The sequence below is a fragment of the Ranitomeya variabilis genome, chromosome 4 (genome assembly GCF_051348905.1).
Source record: "Ranitomeya variabilis isolate aRanVar5 chromosome 4, aRanVar5.hap1, whole genome shotgun sequence".
In the NCBI taxonomy this organism is placed as follows: Eukaryota; Metazoa; Chordata; class Amphibia; order Anura; family Dendrobatidae; genus Ranitomeya; species Ranitomeya variabilis.
Window position 1 is genome coordinate 610,997,657 of NC_135235.1, and position 17,132 is coordinate 611,014,788.

The 17,132-nt window shown below is 44.5% G+C and overlaps 1 protein-coding gene across 4 annotated transcripts in view; it reads right to left on the reverse strand.

The window, feature by feature from the left end:
- Nucleotides 1–2,591: 2,591 nt before the first annotated feature.
- FAAP100 (FA core complex associated protein 100) overlaps nt 2,592–17,132 on the reverse strand; it is a 73,495-nt gene continuing 58,954 nt past the window's right edge. For 2 of the 4 annotated variants that reach the window (XM_077253380.1, XM_077253379.1), the window contains exons 7-10: nt 16,406–16,530; nt 12,214–12,330; nt 11,024–11,113; nt 2,593–4,175 (exon numbers count right to left, since the gene is read on the reverse strand). In XM_077253380.1, coding sequence (XP_077109495.1) covers nt 4,044–4,175; nt 11,024–11,113; nt 12,214–12,330; nt 16,406–16,530 — 464 coding nt within the window. In that variant the 3' untranslated portion in view covers nt 2,593–4,043. Of the gene's footprint in view, nt 4,176–11,023; nt 11,114–12,213; nt 12,331–16,405; nt 16,531–17,132 lie in introns of all 4 variants that reach the window. The other 2 variants (XM_077253381.1, XM_077253378.1) reach the window with 2 other exon arrangements.

The window sequence follows — 17,132 nt, forward strand, 5'->3', positions numbered from 1 at the left end:
AAATTTAAATGAAAAAGGAATTTACAACTCTATGGAGAGTTGACTATTGTGGGATCTGAGGCCAGAACCAAAGTGTTGAGAAACGACAGTATGACGCCAGGAGCCATCCTGGAAGGAAGAAACTTGAGGCTTCTAGGGTAGCTCATAACTGACCCAGACCAGAGATATGGACGACATGGGAAGAAGAGAGCAAGAATCCTCTCATGCGAAATCACTTACATTGACGTGAGCCGCCACATGACAGATAATCCCAATGAAGGTCGAGAACCGTTGGCAGCAGGCAGAGAAAATAACCAATAGGCAATCTGCTCAGCGAAGTCCAACCATTTGAAGAAGGGACTCCAGAATGGTGCCTGGTGCAGATAACCAGGCATAGACAGCGTCACTGAGACAACCAGCTAGGGAAGAGTGCTGACCCTGGGAACCACAAGGTCAAACGTGGCCAGGGATTCAGTGAGCTGGTATGGACTGTTCCAGTGAGATAGCGCTAACCGTAAGAGTCATGATCTAAACAATGGGAGGGAAAGAATACAATAGCCATAATACCTACTGATAAAGCGCTGACTTTTTAGATAGTGGACAGAAACATCCTTTGAGCACCGCGGTGATGAGAATTGTGGTTTTCAGCAGATGGCAGTTCTCATTCACTGAAGAGTGAACAGAGCACATGTATCGCGGTGCGAGCTGTCAATAGGTGGATGGTTCGTCTGCCTCACTGGGTAGCGGAAAAAAAAAAAACTTGTATCACTGCTGCGATCAGCCATGAGATACCCAGTAGATAGTGCTTCTGAGTCACTGGATAGTGGACAGGAACCTAGGACCGCTGCTGCAATCGACAATGGAGCATGTGGAAGATAGTGCATCTCTCTGGATAGCGGACAGAGCACTAGCACACTGCTGCGATAGTCCCTGTGGTACCTTGCGTCTGACTTACAGTGTATAGAATACTGGTGGATGTAGGTATGGGAAATCCCACTCGATTGCTGCGGTCTAGATCTGGATACCGTGGTGGGATATGAATGAACTATACAGAATAGTGACCCCTGAAGGAGGGAAAATACCATAAAAGCAGCTGCAGGCATTCTTAATGGAAAGGCCCTTATGTCGAATGCAGAGACAGCAATGGAAGACGGTCCTTGAATCCTATCCTGTTCTGCTATATCCTATTGAATTACAGTGGAGGAGGGGTAAGGGGGGGGGGGATGAATTCGTGGAAGTATTAGCAATAGCAGGAAGGGGTTTTGTTAAAAATTATCGATGTGGAATTATGGACATATCCCGTTTAAAGTGGAAATTAAAAACATGGTACCAGGATTGGAGGCGAAGTCCATGACTCTGCGGTCTAGGGAGACAGGCTCCAGGGAGAGTTGCGGAGGCTGCGCAGATCGAATCTATGTAATGGTGTCGGAGAAAGGAAGGTGGTGACTAGGAGGGGAGGCATGAAAAAGAGCGCGCTGGGTTCCCGTGCATCTAGGGAGCAAAATGCGCTGTGATAGGTTGAGGTCGGTAGGAGGGGAGCATTGAAGAGCCGGTGAAACCGACTGGCAGGGATGGCAACGGCGTGTCCCGGCTGCAGGAGCAGGCCCCAGGCCAAGCCAGGGACTAAATTTATAGACCCGGCTGACAGGAAGAACCAGGGTAGCGTGGGGACCATTGCTGGGCTGTACACACAAAAACGAGCTGTCCAATACTGTGGGCCCTGAGCCCAAAATGAAAATGGAAAGGTATAGTATGAGCATTATTTTTCTTAATCATTTACAAGGAGATAGGGATACCTGTCCTGAGGACTCTGGTATCCAACTTCACGTTTTATACATGTACTGAAGGATCCGACATCCATCTTCACGGTACAATGGGGAAAACGCTTATCAGACGTCCCGATGTTGTCCGTTGGGAGGCTGGAAGGCACTGGTTCTGTCTCCCTCACCCTGCATGCCTGGCTCTGGGGGGGGCGCGTGTCCCAGGGGAATGTAGGCAAGGACCAGTCCGCAGTGTGGATGCCCTCAACACTCTTGATGTGTTAGGGGGATAGGGTCCTGCCAGGTGGACCAAGGAGACAACAGTAGTGACGCAATCCAACACTGTGCTCTCGGTCTTTAGGGGGGAGATCAGAGTGACCAATTAAACTCTGTCGCCCATAATCAAAAATCTGAAGCTGCAAAATGGAAATCATTACTAAAACACAACAAAAAACCTAAGGCAGAAATGGGGCTGAGAGCAGCCCCATGTCCACCTCCTACTGACACCAAGCTAAAACTGACCTGCGGCAGCAGCATACACCCATGGTTTCCTGTGTCCCCTAATGAAGCGATAGAGAAATGTACGTTAAGCCAAAAATCTTTCTAGGAAAGTGTCTTGTGGACAGATTAGACCAAGATAGAACGTTTTGGTAAAACACATCATTCCACTGTTTACCGAAAATGGAATGAGGTCTACAAAGAAAAGAACACAGTACCTACAGTCAAATATGTTAGAGGTTCAAAGATGTTTTGTGGTTGTTTTGCTGCCTCTGGTGCTGGGTGCCTCGACTGTGTGCAATGTATCATGAAATCAGAAAGTTACCAAAAGATTTTAGGTCACAATGTAGTGCCCAGTGTCAGAAAGCTGAGTTTGCGTTCTAGGTCATGGGTCTTCCAGCAGAACAATGACCCCAAACATATTTCAAGAAACACCCAGAAATGGATGAAAACAAAGCGCTGGAGAGTTCAAAATCTAAATCCCATTGATCACCTGTGGATAGATCTTAAAATTGCTGCTCGGAGAAGGCACCTTCACAGAGACACCTGGAGCAGTTTGCAAAAGAAGAGCGGTCCAAAATTCTAGTTGGGAGGTGTAAGAAGCTTGTTGATGGCTATATGAAGCGATTGATTGCAGTTATTTATTCCAAAGGGTGTGCAACCAAATATTAAGTTGAGGGTGCCAACAACTGTGTCCAGCCCATTTTAGGGCTTATGTGAAATTGTGTCCAATTTGCCTTTTTTTTCTCCGTTTTATTTTGTGTTGTTCCAGTACACACAAAGGAAACAAACAATTGTATAACATAACATGTGTATTTGCAATAATTTTCTGGGAAAAATAATTTACTGGAGCAATTTCAAGGGTGGCAACACTTTCAGCCATTGAATACATAAACACAATGAGCCTCACTAGGTGAAAGGTGTGGTGTGTTCTTTCAAGAATATCTTGCCACCGTTTTTCCTCCATAAGGCCCAAATTTCCCTCCCACTTCTCCTTGATATAAATTGGGTATTGCTTAAATATGTTACTATCAAGATGTTCATGAAAGGAAGAAAAACTTCCTGCTATCTTTTCTACAGAACCTAACATGTGGAATATTACAACCTTTGAGATTATTGTGTGATTTAACTTATTTTTCTCCATCTCGGTTGTCAGAGTGTGACTCCGCTGCAAAAATTTATAAAACTGATTTGGGCTTTTTTTCCCCATTTTTACCTTTTGCTTTTTCTCAGGATGCATGGATTTATTTATAGTTCTTGCTCTATTTTTTTTTGCAAATTCTGGTGCATATCCAGATTGCACCTTTTTCATTTTACACCTCTCTCTCTCTCCACTTTTTAAAAAGTAGGTGGGTCTTCGCTATAGGGGTGGGGTAAATCACAAACCAAGAATTTATTATAAATTACAACAGAAATTGGTGTAAGTTTTAGTGAAAATCTCTGCCAGTTAGTCTCTGGTGCACCAAAATTATTAAGAAGCATAGATTTACTTCAGTCTCAGTAAATCCCCCTTTATATGTGACACAATGTGCAGATGCAAACGTGGCCCAGAGGTCATGTATCTGGAAGTCAAAAAGGAGAATCATTTATTAGTACATGTAGTAAGAAGGAGAAAGAAGCAGAAGTTGACCATGGACGAGGCTCGGCTTGTTTCATTGATGAGAAGCTTAAGAGTGTCCTTTAATAATGTTGTCATATTTACATCTACATCGTGTCAGACAACGATCACTGGAATTCTCATCTAACCTCAGTGATGCATGTGATCCTGACACGTCTCTGGCGACAGTGCGAAGATTACATTCAGACTCATATGAAGAGCAGGCCTGGATCACGTAAGTCTCTGTAGATGTGGAGGAGTCTCTGGGCATATACACTGGAGAGGACATCTTCATCCGCACCCAGGCGCTCTCTCAGGTTCTTCACTTCCTTTAGCAATGGCTGAGTATGAAGAACGAGATCTTGTTAGAAGAATTGTATTATACCATATAAAGTAAAGAAAACTGGCAGAAAAAAAATTCCTAGTGCATTGAAATGGTGATTAAAAAAAACAATTCTGACATTGTTTTGGAGTTTTACTGTTATGGTGTTAAATGTGCAGCAAAAAATGATGTGACAACATGATTCCCTGAGCCAATATGATTACAGTGCTAACAAACATGTAATGTATTTCTACTATTTTAGTAGACAGCGGCATTTAACATGCATTTCCGGCAATCCACCAATCGGTGACGCCGTCACATGATCGCGGGTCACTGATGGGTTAACATGACAACCAGAGATCTCCTGGAGACCTCTATGGTTGTCACTGCCGGATTGCTATAGAGGGCCACCCGGTGGTCGGCACTCATAGCAAGTGAGGTATTCTATTACATGCAGGCGAGCTGATCCTTGCCTGTATGTAGCAGAGCCGATCAGGTTATGGCAGCTTCTAGTCTCCCATGGAGACTATTGAAGCATGCCAAAAGTGAAAAATAAATGTTTTTAAAAACATAAAAAAATATAAAAAGTTCAAATCATACCCCCTTTTGCCCCATTCAAAATAAAATAGATAAATAAAAAAAGAAAATCAAACATACACATATTTGGTATCGCCGTGTTCAGAATCGCCCGATCTAGCAATAAAAAAAAAAAAAAAAAGATTAACCTGATCGCTAAAAGGTGTAGTGAGAAAAAAAAAACCGCCAAAATTACGTTTTTTTTTTTGCCGTGACATTGCATTAAAATGCAATAACGGGCGATCAAAAGATCGCATCTGTACCAAAATGGTGTAACTAAAAACGTCAGCTCAGCACGCAAAGAATAAGCCTTCACCCGACCCAAGATCATGAAAAACGGAAAAGCTACGGGTATCGGAAAATGGCGCAATTTTTTATTTTAACAAAGTTTGGAATATTTCTTCACCACTTAGATAAAAAAAGAACATGTTTGGTGTCTAAGAACTCGTAATGACCTGGAGAATCATAATGGCAGGTCAGTTTTAGCATTTAGTGAACCTAGTAGAAAAGCAAAACAATTTCACCGCACTTTCTTCTCCCGTTTTCCAGGACACGTTACGTTAAAACTAATGGTGTCATTCAAAAGTACAACTCGTCCTGCAAAAAACTAGCCCTCACATGTCCATATTGACGGAAAAATAAAAAAGCTCTGGGAAGAAGGGTAGCAAAAAACTAAAACCTTTTTCAAGTGGCGAGCTGGTGTTTTTACTGAATTTTATGGTACACGCTATCGCTTATTATTGTATTTTTTGCAGTGCTGGTGGCGATCATAAAAAGCAATTCTGGTGTTTCCATTTTTATCTCCTCTTTACAGAATTTACCGATCAGGTTAATTAATTTTATATTTTGATAGATCTGACTTCTACGGACAATGTAATACCAAATACATGGATTTTTGTGTAGTCACCGTAAAATGCTTTTCTCCAAGCCACTCATTGGGGGACACAGGACCATGGATGTATGCTGCTGCCACTAGGAGGCTGACACTAAGTGAATATCTAAAAAATAACTCCTCCTCCTCTGCAGTATACACCTACCACTGGCTCCACTCCAAACCAGCTCACTGACAAAGCAGTAGGAGATCAAAACCATCAAATACTGGTACAACATGTCAAACTGAAGAACAAATACAGCCGTCAGGCCAATAGAGTGGATGCTGTGTCCCCCAATGAGTGGCTCGGAGAAAAGAATTTTACGGTGAGTACACAAAAATCCAAGTTTCTCCTTCGCCTCATTGGGGGACACAGGACCATGGGACATCCTAAAGCAGTCCCTGGGTGGGAAACCGACAACAGATCAAACCCCATGTACCAACTGTCTATAGATGCCCTACCGCCGCCTGCATCTGCGGAAGCCTGAGTGTGAACGTTTTAGTGCTTAGAGAATGGGTGCAGACTGAACCAAGTCGCAGCCTTGCAAACCTGTTCCACCGACGCCTGGTGCCGAATGGCCAAAGAAGCACCCACCGACCGAGTGGAGTGCGCCTTAATCCCCTCTGGGATAAGCTTGCCCCTGAGATTGTAAGACTCTTGAATAGCCGAGCGTATCCACCTGGCTATTGTGGATTTTGAAGAGGCAAGTCCCTTACTGTGACCCTCAGGAAGAATGAATAAAGCGTCTGACTTACGGAAGGACGCTGTCCGTGAGACGTACCTCCTGAGAGCCCTCACCACATCCAGAGTGTGAAGAGCTCTCTCCATCCGGTATACTGGGCAAAACGGGGGCAGGACAATGTACTCATTAAGGTGAAAAGCGGAAACCACCTTGGGCAAGAAGGACAGCGACGGCCTGAGAACCACCGTGTCCTGGTGGAAAATTAGAAAAGGAGCTCGCCTGGACAGAGAGGCCAGCCTGATTGACATCACCGCGACAAGGAGAGCGACCTTCCATGAAAGGTGGGATAGCAAATTGTCCCGCAGTGGTTCGAAAGGAGACTCCTGTAGAACACCCAGGACCAAGTTAAGGTCCCAGGCATATAAGGGCATTCTATAGGGAGGCACCACGTGGGAAACCCCCTGAATGAAAGTCCTCAACTGCGGATTGGAAGCGATCCTGCGCTGGAACAAAACAGATAAGGCACAAACCTGACATTTGAGGGAACTAAGCGCTAGACCTGAGTCCAGACCGGACTGAAGAAACTCCAATATGGTGGGAATGGAGAAGACAAGATGAGGACGACCACGTTCTCTACACCATGCAAAAAAAGTTTTTTCAGGTGCGGTGATAGATGCACACCGATACAGGCTTCCAAGCGCTAATCATGGTGGACACTACCTCTTTGAAGGACCCGTCTTGGGTTAGGACCCAGGATTCAACTGCCATGCCGTTAATCACAGGGCCCATGAGTTCTGGTGGCAAATCGGGCCCTGGGAGATTAAGTCCGGACTATCCAGTAATCGCCCCGGAAGGTTGACAAGTTGCACCAACTCTGCGTACCACGCCCGGCGTGGCCAGTCCAGAGCGACCAGGATCACTGGGACCCCTCCGCCTTTATCTTCCTGATGACCCTTAGGAGTAAAGGAGGTGGGGGAACCACGTACGGAAGACGAAACTGATGCCACGGACGAACCAGTGCATACGCCCCGAAGGATTTTGAATCCCGGGACCGAGCTATGAACTCTGGCACCTTGGCGTTTAGTCTTGATGCCATCAGATCCACGTCCGAAGTCCCCCAGCAACGACAAATCTGTTGGAAGACCTCAGGATGAAGTGACCACTCTCCTGAGGCGAGGCCCTGACAGCTGAGGAAGTCTGCCGTCCAGTTTTCCACACCACCCGGGATGTGAACTGCCGAGATGACTGAGTGGTTTCTCTTGGCCCAGCGGATTCCTTGGTACCGGAATAATGATTGGGTCTTGACGAAGTGAATCGATGGCCCAGTAAAAGGACAGTGTCTGCGCCTTCGCTTTGGGAAGACAAGAGGGGAAGAACCTTGCTGGAGGGTGGGAAGAAAATTCTATTTTGTATCCGGAGGACACCGGGTCCCAGACCCATTCGTAGTGAACGACAGAGAGCTAGGCATTTAAGAGAGAATCTATGGGACCTGGATCCCTTAGATCTTGACTGCTTAGGTTGGCTCATCCACGACTGGTTGGTCTTATATGAAACCTGGGGACCTCTGTCCCCATGAGGGGAGCGCCCCGATCCAAAAGAGTTGGTTGTAGTGGACCAACCGGGATTGCTGCAAAAGGTTCGGAAACGAGACTGTTGCGGGCAGCGAAAGGGACGCTTAACTTTATGCTGGGGGAGGAATTTACTCTTCCCACCTGTGGCATCAGAGAAAAGCTGATCCAGCTTGTCTCCGAACAAACGACCGCTCTGGTAAAGCAGAGAGGTTAGGGACTTTTTCGACGCACAGTTCGCTCGCCATTCCCAGAGCCACAGTGCCCACCTAATAGAGACGACATTTGAGGTCTCAAGCGCAGTGCCGTTAGATGCGTCCAGAGAAGCGCATACCAAATAGATTGGCCAGATCCGCTGCCTCCGGGGAAAGATCACTACCCTTTATGGTTCTGCTCAGAGTATCTGCCCAGGAGACCATCGCTTTGGCTACCAACGTCGCGGCGAAAGAGGGAGAGAGTGCTGAGCCGAGGCTTCAAAAACCAAACAGGCAAGGTTCTCTATCAGACAGTCCTTGGGATCTTTAATCGAGGATCCGTCTGGAAAGGATAGAAGGGTTTTGGAAGCCAGACGAGATACAGGTGGATCAACCGGAGGGGATTCCGCCCACTTCTTAAGCAGATCCGGTGAGAAAGGTTATCACGCCTCCAGAGGCTTCTGACCTGAGAAGCGTTTGTCCGGCCTCTCTCTATGCCGTTGAACTATGTCCTGAAACTCATGGTGATTGGCAAACACCCTGTGAGTACGTTTGGTCCTTTTGAAGGACACAGCGTGATCCGGGGTGGAGGTAGAGTCCTCGTCAACCTTCAAAGTCTGGTTAATGGCCTCTATGAGACTATCCACCGTCGCCTGATAATCCGGCGAATCGAGGTCGAGAGACCCGTCAGACTGGTATTCAGAGTCCTGATCGCTGCAAACCCCTGGTGAGGGGGAGCGAGAAACGGAGCTCACGGATGCAGAGGCGCGAGAGGGCCAAGGAGACGTGCTATGGATTCGTTTTCTAGATGTCCGTGTATCTTTTGACGGAGAATGGCCCCTGCAGGCTGACTGTTCCCGAGTGGTGGAGGAACTCTCTAAGACAGGCAGACAAATACCTCGACCCGAGGAGGGGTCATGGAGGGACTCATTCGCTTTAGCTAGTGAAGCCATGGACAGCGACAGTGACAAAGCCCACTCAGGGGGAGTAGGTACACTGGGTTCAGTAGCGGCGGAGGGCTCCTGAGCGCATTCGGGATCACAGACCTGGCAGAGTGGAGTACTCTGTCCTTGTGGCAACGAAGTCTGGAAGGTGGTACATGAGGTAAAAAAACACTATGTGTTTGGGTGGCCCTCTTCGATGTCTTGGAGAATGACATGGTGTAACCAGTCTGTCCTGACTCAATGCCCCAATAGAGACTTTGGTGTCTAATCACCAGTGAAATACTGCAGAAAAAAGGGCCAATGGGTGTCGCAGCACAGCTCTTACCCAGGTCCTGTGAGATCCTCCTGGTGTTATCGATCCGGCTGGCGATAGCCGCTGGGATGTTGCCCTGTGAGGCTGAGATGCAGCCGGTAAGCAAAAGATGGCCGCCAGGAGCAGGGAAGGAAGTCTCGCTCTGAGCAAGAAGCGCCAAGAGGGTGGGCAGAGCCATCGGCGTACGAGAGCGAGTGGGCAAGGCTTCCGGGTTGTGGCCTAGCAGACGCTGAAGCCGGGCACTAAATTTTCGGTGCCGGTCGGAACGCACCCGGGGAAAAAACTGAGGATACCGTACCGCGCGTGCTGCAGGAGCCCCCCCTTCCTTGCTGAGCCCGACCCAGGCACTTACCCATCCTTGGAGGCCCCTTGAAGAAGCGCAGAGCTCGACTGCTCTGCCTGCAGGTCAGGTGCTCCCGTGTGGACGGTGAAGGAACCCTTCATCTACATCCCTTTGTTAGGGATGTGGAGAGGGACTGTCCGCCTACTTCCATCACCGCTGTTCAATTAGTGGTGATGCAATGGGGGCTGCTTGACTCCATCAGTGCCTCTGTACACCCTAGGTGTTCATTCCCCCAGGATGGAACAGGGCTATTGGTCCGGCGTTAGTAAGCCTGGCTGCAGAAAGGGGTACATGGAGGAGACACTCCATGTTTCCGTCTGTTGTTGGTGCGGGGAGATCGGTGCCCTGAAGAGACCCGTCACCCAAAGAATAGAGCTCAGGAATGTGAACGGTGCAGGAAGGGGTACGTGGAGGCGACACTCCACGATCCCGCCTGTTGGTTGGCGGAGATCGGAACCCTGAAGGAAACCCTCACCCCTGTAATCTTTTAGAAAGAAAAAAAAATATTAAAAAGGTGAGAAATAGAATAAAAATAAAATAGAAAATTGTGGTCTGAACAGCAGACCCAGGTGCCTCCGACACTAAGCATGAACTGGTTGGGACTGGAGCCAGTGGTAGGTGTATACTGCAGAGGAGGAGGAGTTAATTTTTATATATTCACTTAATGTCAGCCTTCTAGTGGCAGCAGCATACACCCATGGTCCTGTGTCCCCCAATGAGGCAAAGGAGAAATGTATATATATATATATATATATATATATATATATATATATTTTTTTTTTTTTTTTTTTTAATTTGCTTCAACTACGGAAAAGAAGGAATTAAAATTGTTTTTTTTTTTCATTTTCTAAAACAGTTTTTTTGTTTTTTTTACAGTCTTGTTAGGGGATTTGAATTAACATGATAGGTACAGGGCCTACAGCAGACTGTGTCACGGGAGAAGGCAATGGGCGCACAAATGAATGCCCAGGCAGGATAGTGGCAATTAAATGCTGTGGTCAGCAACTGACAGCAGCAACAAAGTCAACAGCATGCATCAATGGTAGTGGAGATCATTGCTGTTAAAGGCAGATGCCAACTATGTAATATAGCTGGCATCTGCACTGCAAGGAGCAGGCACAGCTCCTGAGAACACCAGAAAACGCCCTTATATGCGCCTTGATTTAATAGTATGTCTTGGATATTTAAGGGGTTATGCTGAAAAAATATCCTCAGGAATAAATAATCTGCTGTGTGTGAATATTACTCACCCACATATACAGAGGAATAAGTGATTGTAGTATCAGACTAAACAACATTGGAAAATGTCAGCAAAACCTACAGTAGCCGCAATGTGTGAATGTAGTGTGAAACTCAGCAATGACAATTTTTTTACCTCATGAGCACTGAACAGCTGTTGAATCTTCCCCAAATTCAATCCAGGTGCCTGACTGCCCTCGTTCGGCTTATCTTGTTGAAGCAAGATCTATGAAATACAGCGAAACAACCAGAGCTTTAGGCTGGGAACCTGCAGTACATCCCTGGTGTACGTCCCACAGTGACGGATAACTGCGGCTAAGAATGAGTGCACAAGTTTGCAATAACACTGCAAGTGGGTGAGACTTTCAGTCGCATACGGTAGCACAGCACTCGTGCATGTGGTGTTTGGCTACATTCTCAAGGGTGTATATTCAGTCCTTGTCAGCACAACGGACAGCATATAGACCAATATTAATCTACGTACTAGTACACATGGGTTATTTCTCACACAAACCCCAGGTTTCTTCGGAAAAAATACACAGCACGAGATAGTCTGGTTCGATTTATGAACCGGACTCATGCAAGTAAGTAGTAAGCAGCTCCTGGACAAGTCAACGCAGTCAGTCACGATCAAAATTTGTAAATCAAAAATAAAAAAGGAAATTAATGTGTTTTTTTCTTCTTATTCAACAATTTCATAGAATCAACATACTTTTACAGTGAAAGGACAAACAAACACATAAAAATTACAATTACTCCCTACTAATCAATTAAAAAAATGCAGTTTTTGATATGGTTTTGACTGCAACCAACCATGGTGTCTCACTAAAACCTCAGGTTGGCCTAATAAGGATTGAATCATTATGCCACTAACAAGTCTGGCACAATCATGCCGGCAAAATGCTGCAAATTTCAGCCTTTGCAAAACATTTGAAAGGTAGAAATCTAAAGTAATTCTGCAGATTATTCAGACAATGACGACCAATGTTTAGGTAACTAATGAGCCACTATGCTTTGCATAAAACAACATTATTTATGCCAGTAAACAGTATGTGCAGGACTACTAGCTGCAGAAATAGCTGTCATAATTTGATCTCCCATCAATAGAGGCTATTCTTTGAAAGATCGATTTTTGCAATTTCTGGAATGTAATGAGAGTCCAATAGATCTATCATATCCATTGGTCAAAACATTAATGGATCCCTGCAACAGGCCCCGAACAATCAGTATGTGGGCCTGAAACACAGATCTATGTGTAATCTGTAACCCTGCACGTAATCTTATTGAAACCAAATAAATACATATGAAGAACTGACGTATTGTTACCTTGATGCGGCTGATGACAGCCAGATGTAGAGAGGCCACGACATGTAAATAAGAGCTTAGTATTTGCACCTCGACAGCTTGGATGGATCCCCCTGATGTTAGATCTGACACAGATACCTGAAGGAAGAAAGCAATATATACCGTATATACTCGAGTATAAGCCCATTTTTAAGGCTGAAAGTGCCCCTCTAGGCTTATATTCGAGTCATTGTCCCAGGGGGTCAGCGGGGAAGGCGGAGCGGCATCATACTTACTTGCTCCTGGCGCGGTCCCTGCTTCTCCGATGGTCTCCGGGCATCTGCAGCTCTTCCTGTGTTCAGCAGTCACATGGTACCGCTCATTAAAGTAATGAATATGGACACGACTCCACTCCCATAGGGGTGGAGCGCATATTCATTACTGTAATGAGCTGTACCAGTGACCGCTGAACACAGGAACAAGCTGCCAGCGCCAGAGACCATCGCATCGGAGAAGCTGCCAGGGACCGCTCCGGGAGGGTGAGTATGACGGGGGAGGGTGAGCATTGCAATATCCACCTGTCCCCGTTCCACCGCCAGGCTCCGTCTTCCGCAGCCTCTGGCTGTGACTTTCAGGTCAGAGGGCGCGATGATGTGGTTAGTGCGCGCCCTCTGCCTTAACACAGCGGCGCGCAGCGGTGGAATGGGGACAGGTGAATATCGCAAATGCCGGTGTCCCCACCTGCTCAGGACAAGAGGTGAGTACGTCATTTTTTTTTTTATTGCAGCATATGGGGCATAATATTCTATGGAGCATTTTATGGGGCCATAATCTATCTTTATGCAGCATTGTATGGAGCAAATGTTTCTATGGAGCATCTTATGGGGCCATAATCTACCTTTGTGCAGCATCATATGGGGCAAATGTTTCTATGGGGCATCTTATGGGGCAATAATCAACCTTTGTGCAGCATTATATGGGACAAATGTTTCTATGGAGCATCTTATGGGGCGATAATCAACCTTTCTGCAGCATTATATGGGGCATATGTTTCTATGGAGCATCTTATGGGGCCATAATCAACCTTTATGCAGCATTGTATGGGGCCAATGTTTCTATGGAGCATCTTATGGGGCCATAATCAACCTTTTTGCAGCATTATATAGGGCATATTTATGTATGAAGCATCTTATGGGGCCCATCATAAACTTTATGGAGCATTATATGGAGCGTATTTTGTATGGAGCATCTTATGGGGCCCATCATAAACTTTATGGAGCATTATATGGGGAGTATTTTGTATGGAGCTCCTGATTCAATATGGATATTCAAAAACACTTAACCTACTGATATCTCAATTAATTTTACTTTTATTAGTATCTATTTTTAGTTTTGAAATTTACCAGTAGCTGCTGCATTTGGGTCATTCCATGTAAAGTGGACCAGTGGTCCCCACTCGACCTTCTCCGATTTTGCTGAAAATTTTTAAGGATGTACATGTATGTTTGAAAAGAGGTTCTGTAAATTTTTACGGCCAGATCTCAAATACATTGGGCACTGTTGACCTTTCACTGGAGGTTCCACCAAGCCTGCAGCTTCAGCTAAGAGGATTTTGCAAACTTTGGAACATAGCCATTAGAGTTCTATACTGGCTATGATGCTGAAATTTGGCATACTAGCTCAGCTTTTGCTGCTAAACACGATAAAATTATTACAGGCTATGACAAAACAATATTTCGGCCGCAATTTTGTGTCAAAGTAGCTTGAAAAACGCGTTGCATAAAATTTATGCCAAAACTTTGCCCATATATAACTCAAGACCAAAAACCAATAGTAACTGGTGCTTTGCCCTGTACACCAAACATCTACATGACTTTGCATTGCTGGAATATCACGGTCAAAGCATATGTATTTGTGGAAATATTCACACCCACATATGATGAAAAACTTAAAAAAAACAAATTTTACCTATTTTTAGGTCAAATTTCTCAAAAAGGGTACCCCTAAAATATATTAATTCTGATATCCTTAGAAAGAGCACATTTTTCTCTACAAGGATCATTGGTTTTTTTTTTGGAGTCTCTCAGTTTAAGAAATGAAAAATGCCACTGAACATGGTGTTATTTATTAATACGCAATGAATGGTAACTGCACTATTCAAACCCTTGCGTTGGTCCATGGTGGTTATACCACAACCAATTCCCTAAGAATTGGTATTATAATCCTATTAAGAATTGTAATAATGCTATCTTTCCAGAATTGGCAGCCCCATCGCCTAGGAGCCATGGCCGATAGCCGTGCAAGGCGAGCCTCAGGCGGTCTCTTTATCGCAGGTTCCGAAGCCTGAGGGTGGGTGTCTTTGCCTAGGATCCCAAGCCTAATGTTGGGTATCTTTTGTTGGTTCCCAAGCCATAATGTTCAGTCGAAGTGGCCTGGAATTGTTGCTGAATTTGCAACATAATCGGTTCAGAGAAGCTGTATTGTCGGCCCATTGCTGTTGCAGCTGGTGCTGGAATTATTGCAATGATTGACTGCTCGGGAATCCAGCATGTATCATTTCTCACAGGCCAGTGAAAGAAGCTAGCTGGTCCATGAGGATGCATAAAATTTATTAATGCATCATGCTCGTCGACTGAAATTTCAGCAATATTTCCAATCCACCAGTTCCTATCGTAAATGCAGGCAAAGTATTGCCCTGGCTGGAGGTTTGCAATTGGCACAAAAGGCATTTCTGATCTGACAGATCTATCTACATGGGCAATGAAAGATGATGGGTCATTTGACACCCTTGAAATGCAAATCTTTTTGTCATCAATTGGCACAAACTGGTGATTTTCTCTTGTTCCAGCAATTGTATGTCCATCTTTGAACCTTTCCTCTTGAACTATCCGTATTTCGTCAATTTTTTCTTTTGGAACAAAAAAAAACTTGATTCCATGCAGTTTCTCGTTGCAAAAGTTGAATAAATCCACCGGGGTCAGTATTTGGTTTTCAGTTGGGCGATGGGGCTGCCAATTCTCGAAAGATAGCATTATTACAATTCTTAATAGGATTATAATACCAATTCTTAGGGAATTGGTTGCGGTATAACCACCATGGACCAACGCAAGGGTTTGAATAGTGCAGTTACCATTCATTGCGTATTAATAAATAACACCATGTTCAGTGGCATTTTTCATGTCTTAAACTGAGAGACTCCAAAAAAAAAAACAATGATCCTTGTAGAGAAAAATGTGCTCTTTCTAATGATATCAGAATTAATATATTTTAGGGGTACCCTTTTTGAGAAATTTGACCTAAAAATAGGTAAAATTCGGGTTTTTTACGTTTTTCATCATATGTGGGTGTGAATATTTCCACAAATAAATATGCTTTGACCGTGATATTGCAGCAATGCAAAGTCATGTAGATGTTTGGTGTACAGGGCAAAGCACCAGTTACTATTGGTTTTTGGTCTTGAGTTATATATGGGCAAAGTTTGGCATAAATTTTATGCGATGCGTTTTTCAAGCTACTTTGACACAAAATTGCGGCCGAAATATTGTTTTGTCATAGCCGGTAATAATTTTATCGTGTTTAGCAGCAAAAGTTGAGCTAGTATGCCAAATTTCAGCATCATAGCCAGTATAGAACTCTAATGGCTATGTGCCAAAGTTTGCAAAATCCTCTTAGCTGAAGCCGTAGGCTTGGTGGAACCTCCAGTGAAAGGTCAACAGTGCCCAATGTATTTGAGATCTGGCCGTAAAAATTTACAGAACCTCTTTTCAAACATACATGTACATCCTTATAAATTTTCAGGAAAATCGGAGAAGGTCGAGTGGGGACGATTTTTAAAACTGGTCCACTTGATGTGGAATGACCCATTTCCCACCCTATGCTTATACTCGAGTCATTAAGTTTTCCCAGTTTTTTGTGGCAAAATTAGGGGTCTCGGCTTATACTCGAGTATATACTGTAAATGTTTACATCTAAGCTGTATTAGGGTGTAGAAATGCAAAATTAAGATCTGGCGTCTTAAGGTAGGTGATGCCCTGATATGATGATCTATAATACGGGTGTACGAGCTTATGCAGAGGTCTGTGCAAATTAGTCCAATCTCAGACAACAAGGCACGGACTGGGAGCGGGTCTCACAACTGAAACATAATGGCTTCATATATTATCTATGAAGCCAAGCATATATCCTCTGTACATTTTTGATATTTCACATATCAGATTGATACAGAATGACTGACCTCTTGAACACGGATACAAAACTCCTTCCCATCCGGGGTTACACCTTCCACCTCCTGCACTTCCTGCTCCTTCATCAGCAGCTCTGACAGCAGCCAATGCAGTACAGCAGAGCAAAGGGACCTCCCTGTGGAAAAAAGAACATACCATAAAATAAATCTAAATAAATTTAAAAATCTAAGTAAAATAAAAAGGGGGTGATATAAGTGCTGCCGAGTATGATAGAGACTCAGGCAATATATTCAAAAAGTATTTATTTGTATGAAATGAATACAGGGCTGCTAAAGTCAGCATCGTACAGATGGCGCAAAAGCTGAGCAAAAAATTTGGACGTACGTAAAATAACTACATAGGAAAATGAAGGACATTTGCACAAAATCTTAGCAATTATGCAAACATCTGGAAAATAAAAACCACACTTTATAATGGCGAACATAAAAAAAAAACCAGGCGAACACATAAAATAGATTCCAATGAAGATGCAAATTAAAAGAAGAATAAAGCACACATCAAAAGCAGACGAAAAACATAAAAAGGCGCAAATGCAATAATGAATCAGGTCCATACTGTAGTATTTCTCCACATAAAGCCGTAATAACGTTTCACTGCAGGAGACAAATATTTATAGCCCAAACCAAGACTGGATCAAGTGTAGTCCGGCTTCGGGAAAGGCTTTCCTTATACACATGACTGGATCTGACCCTATTTTTGGCTGTAAACATACGGCTC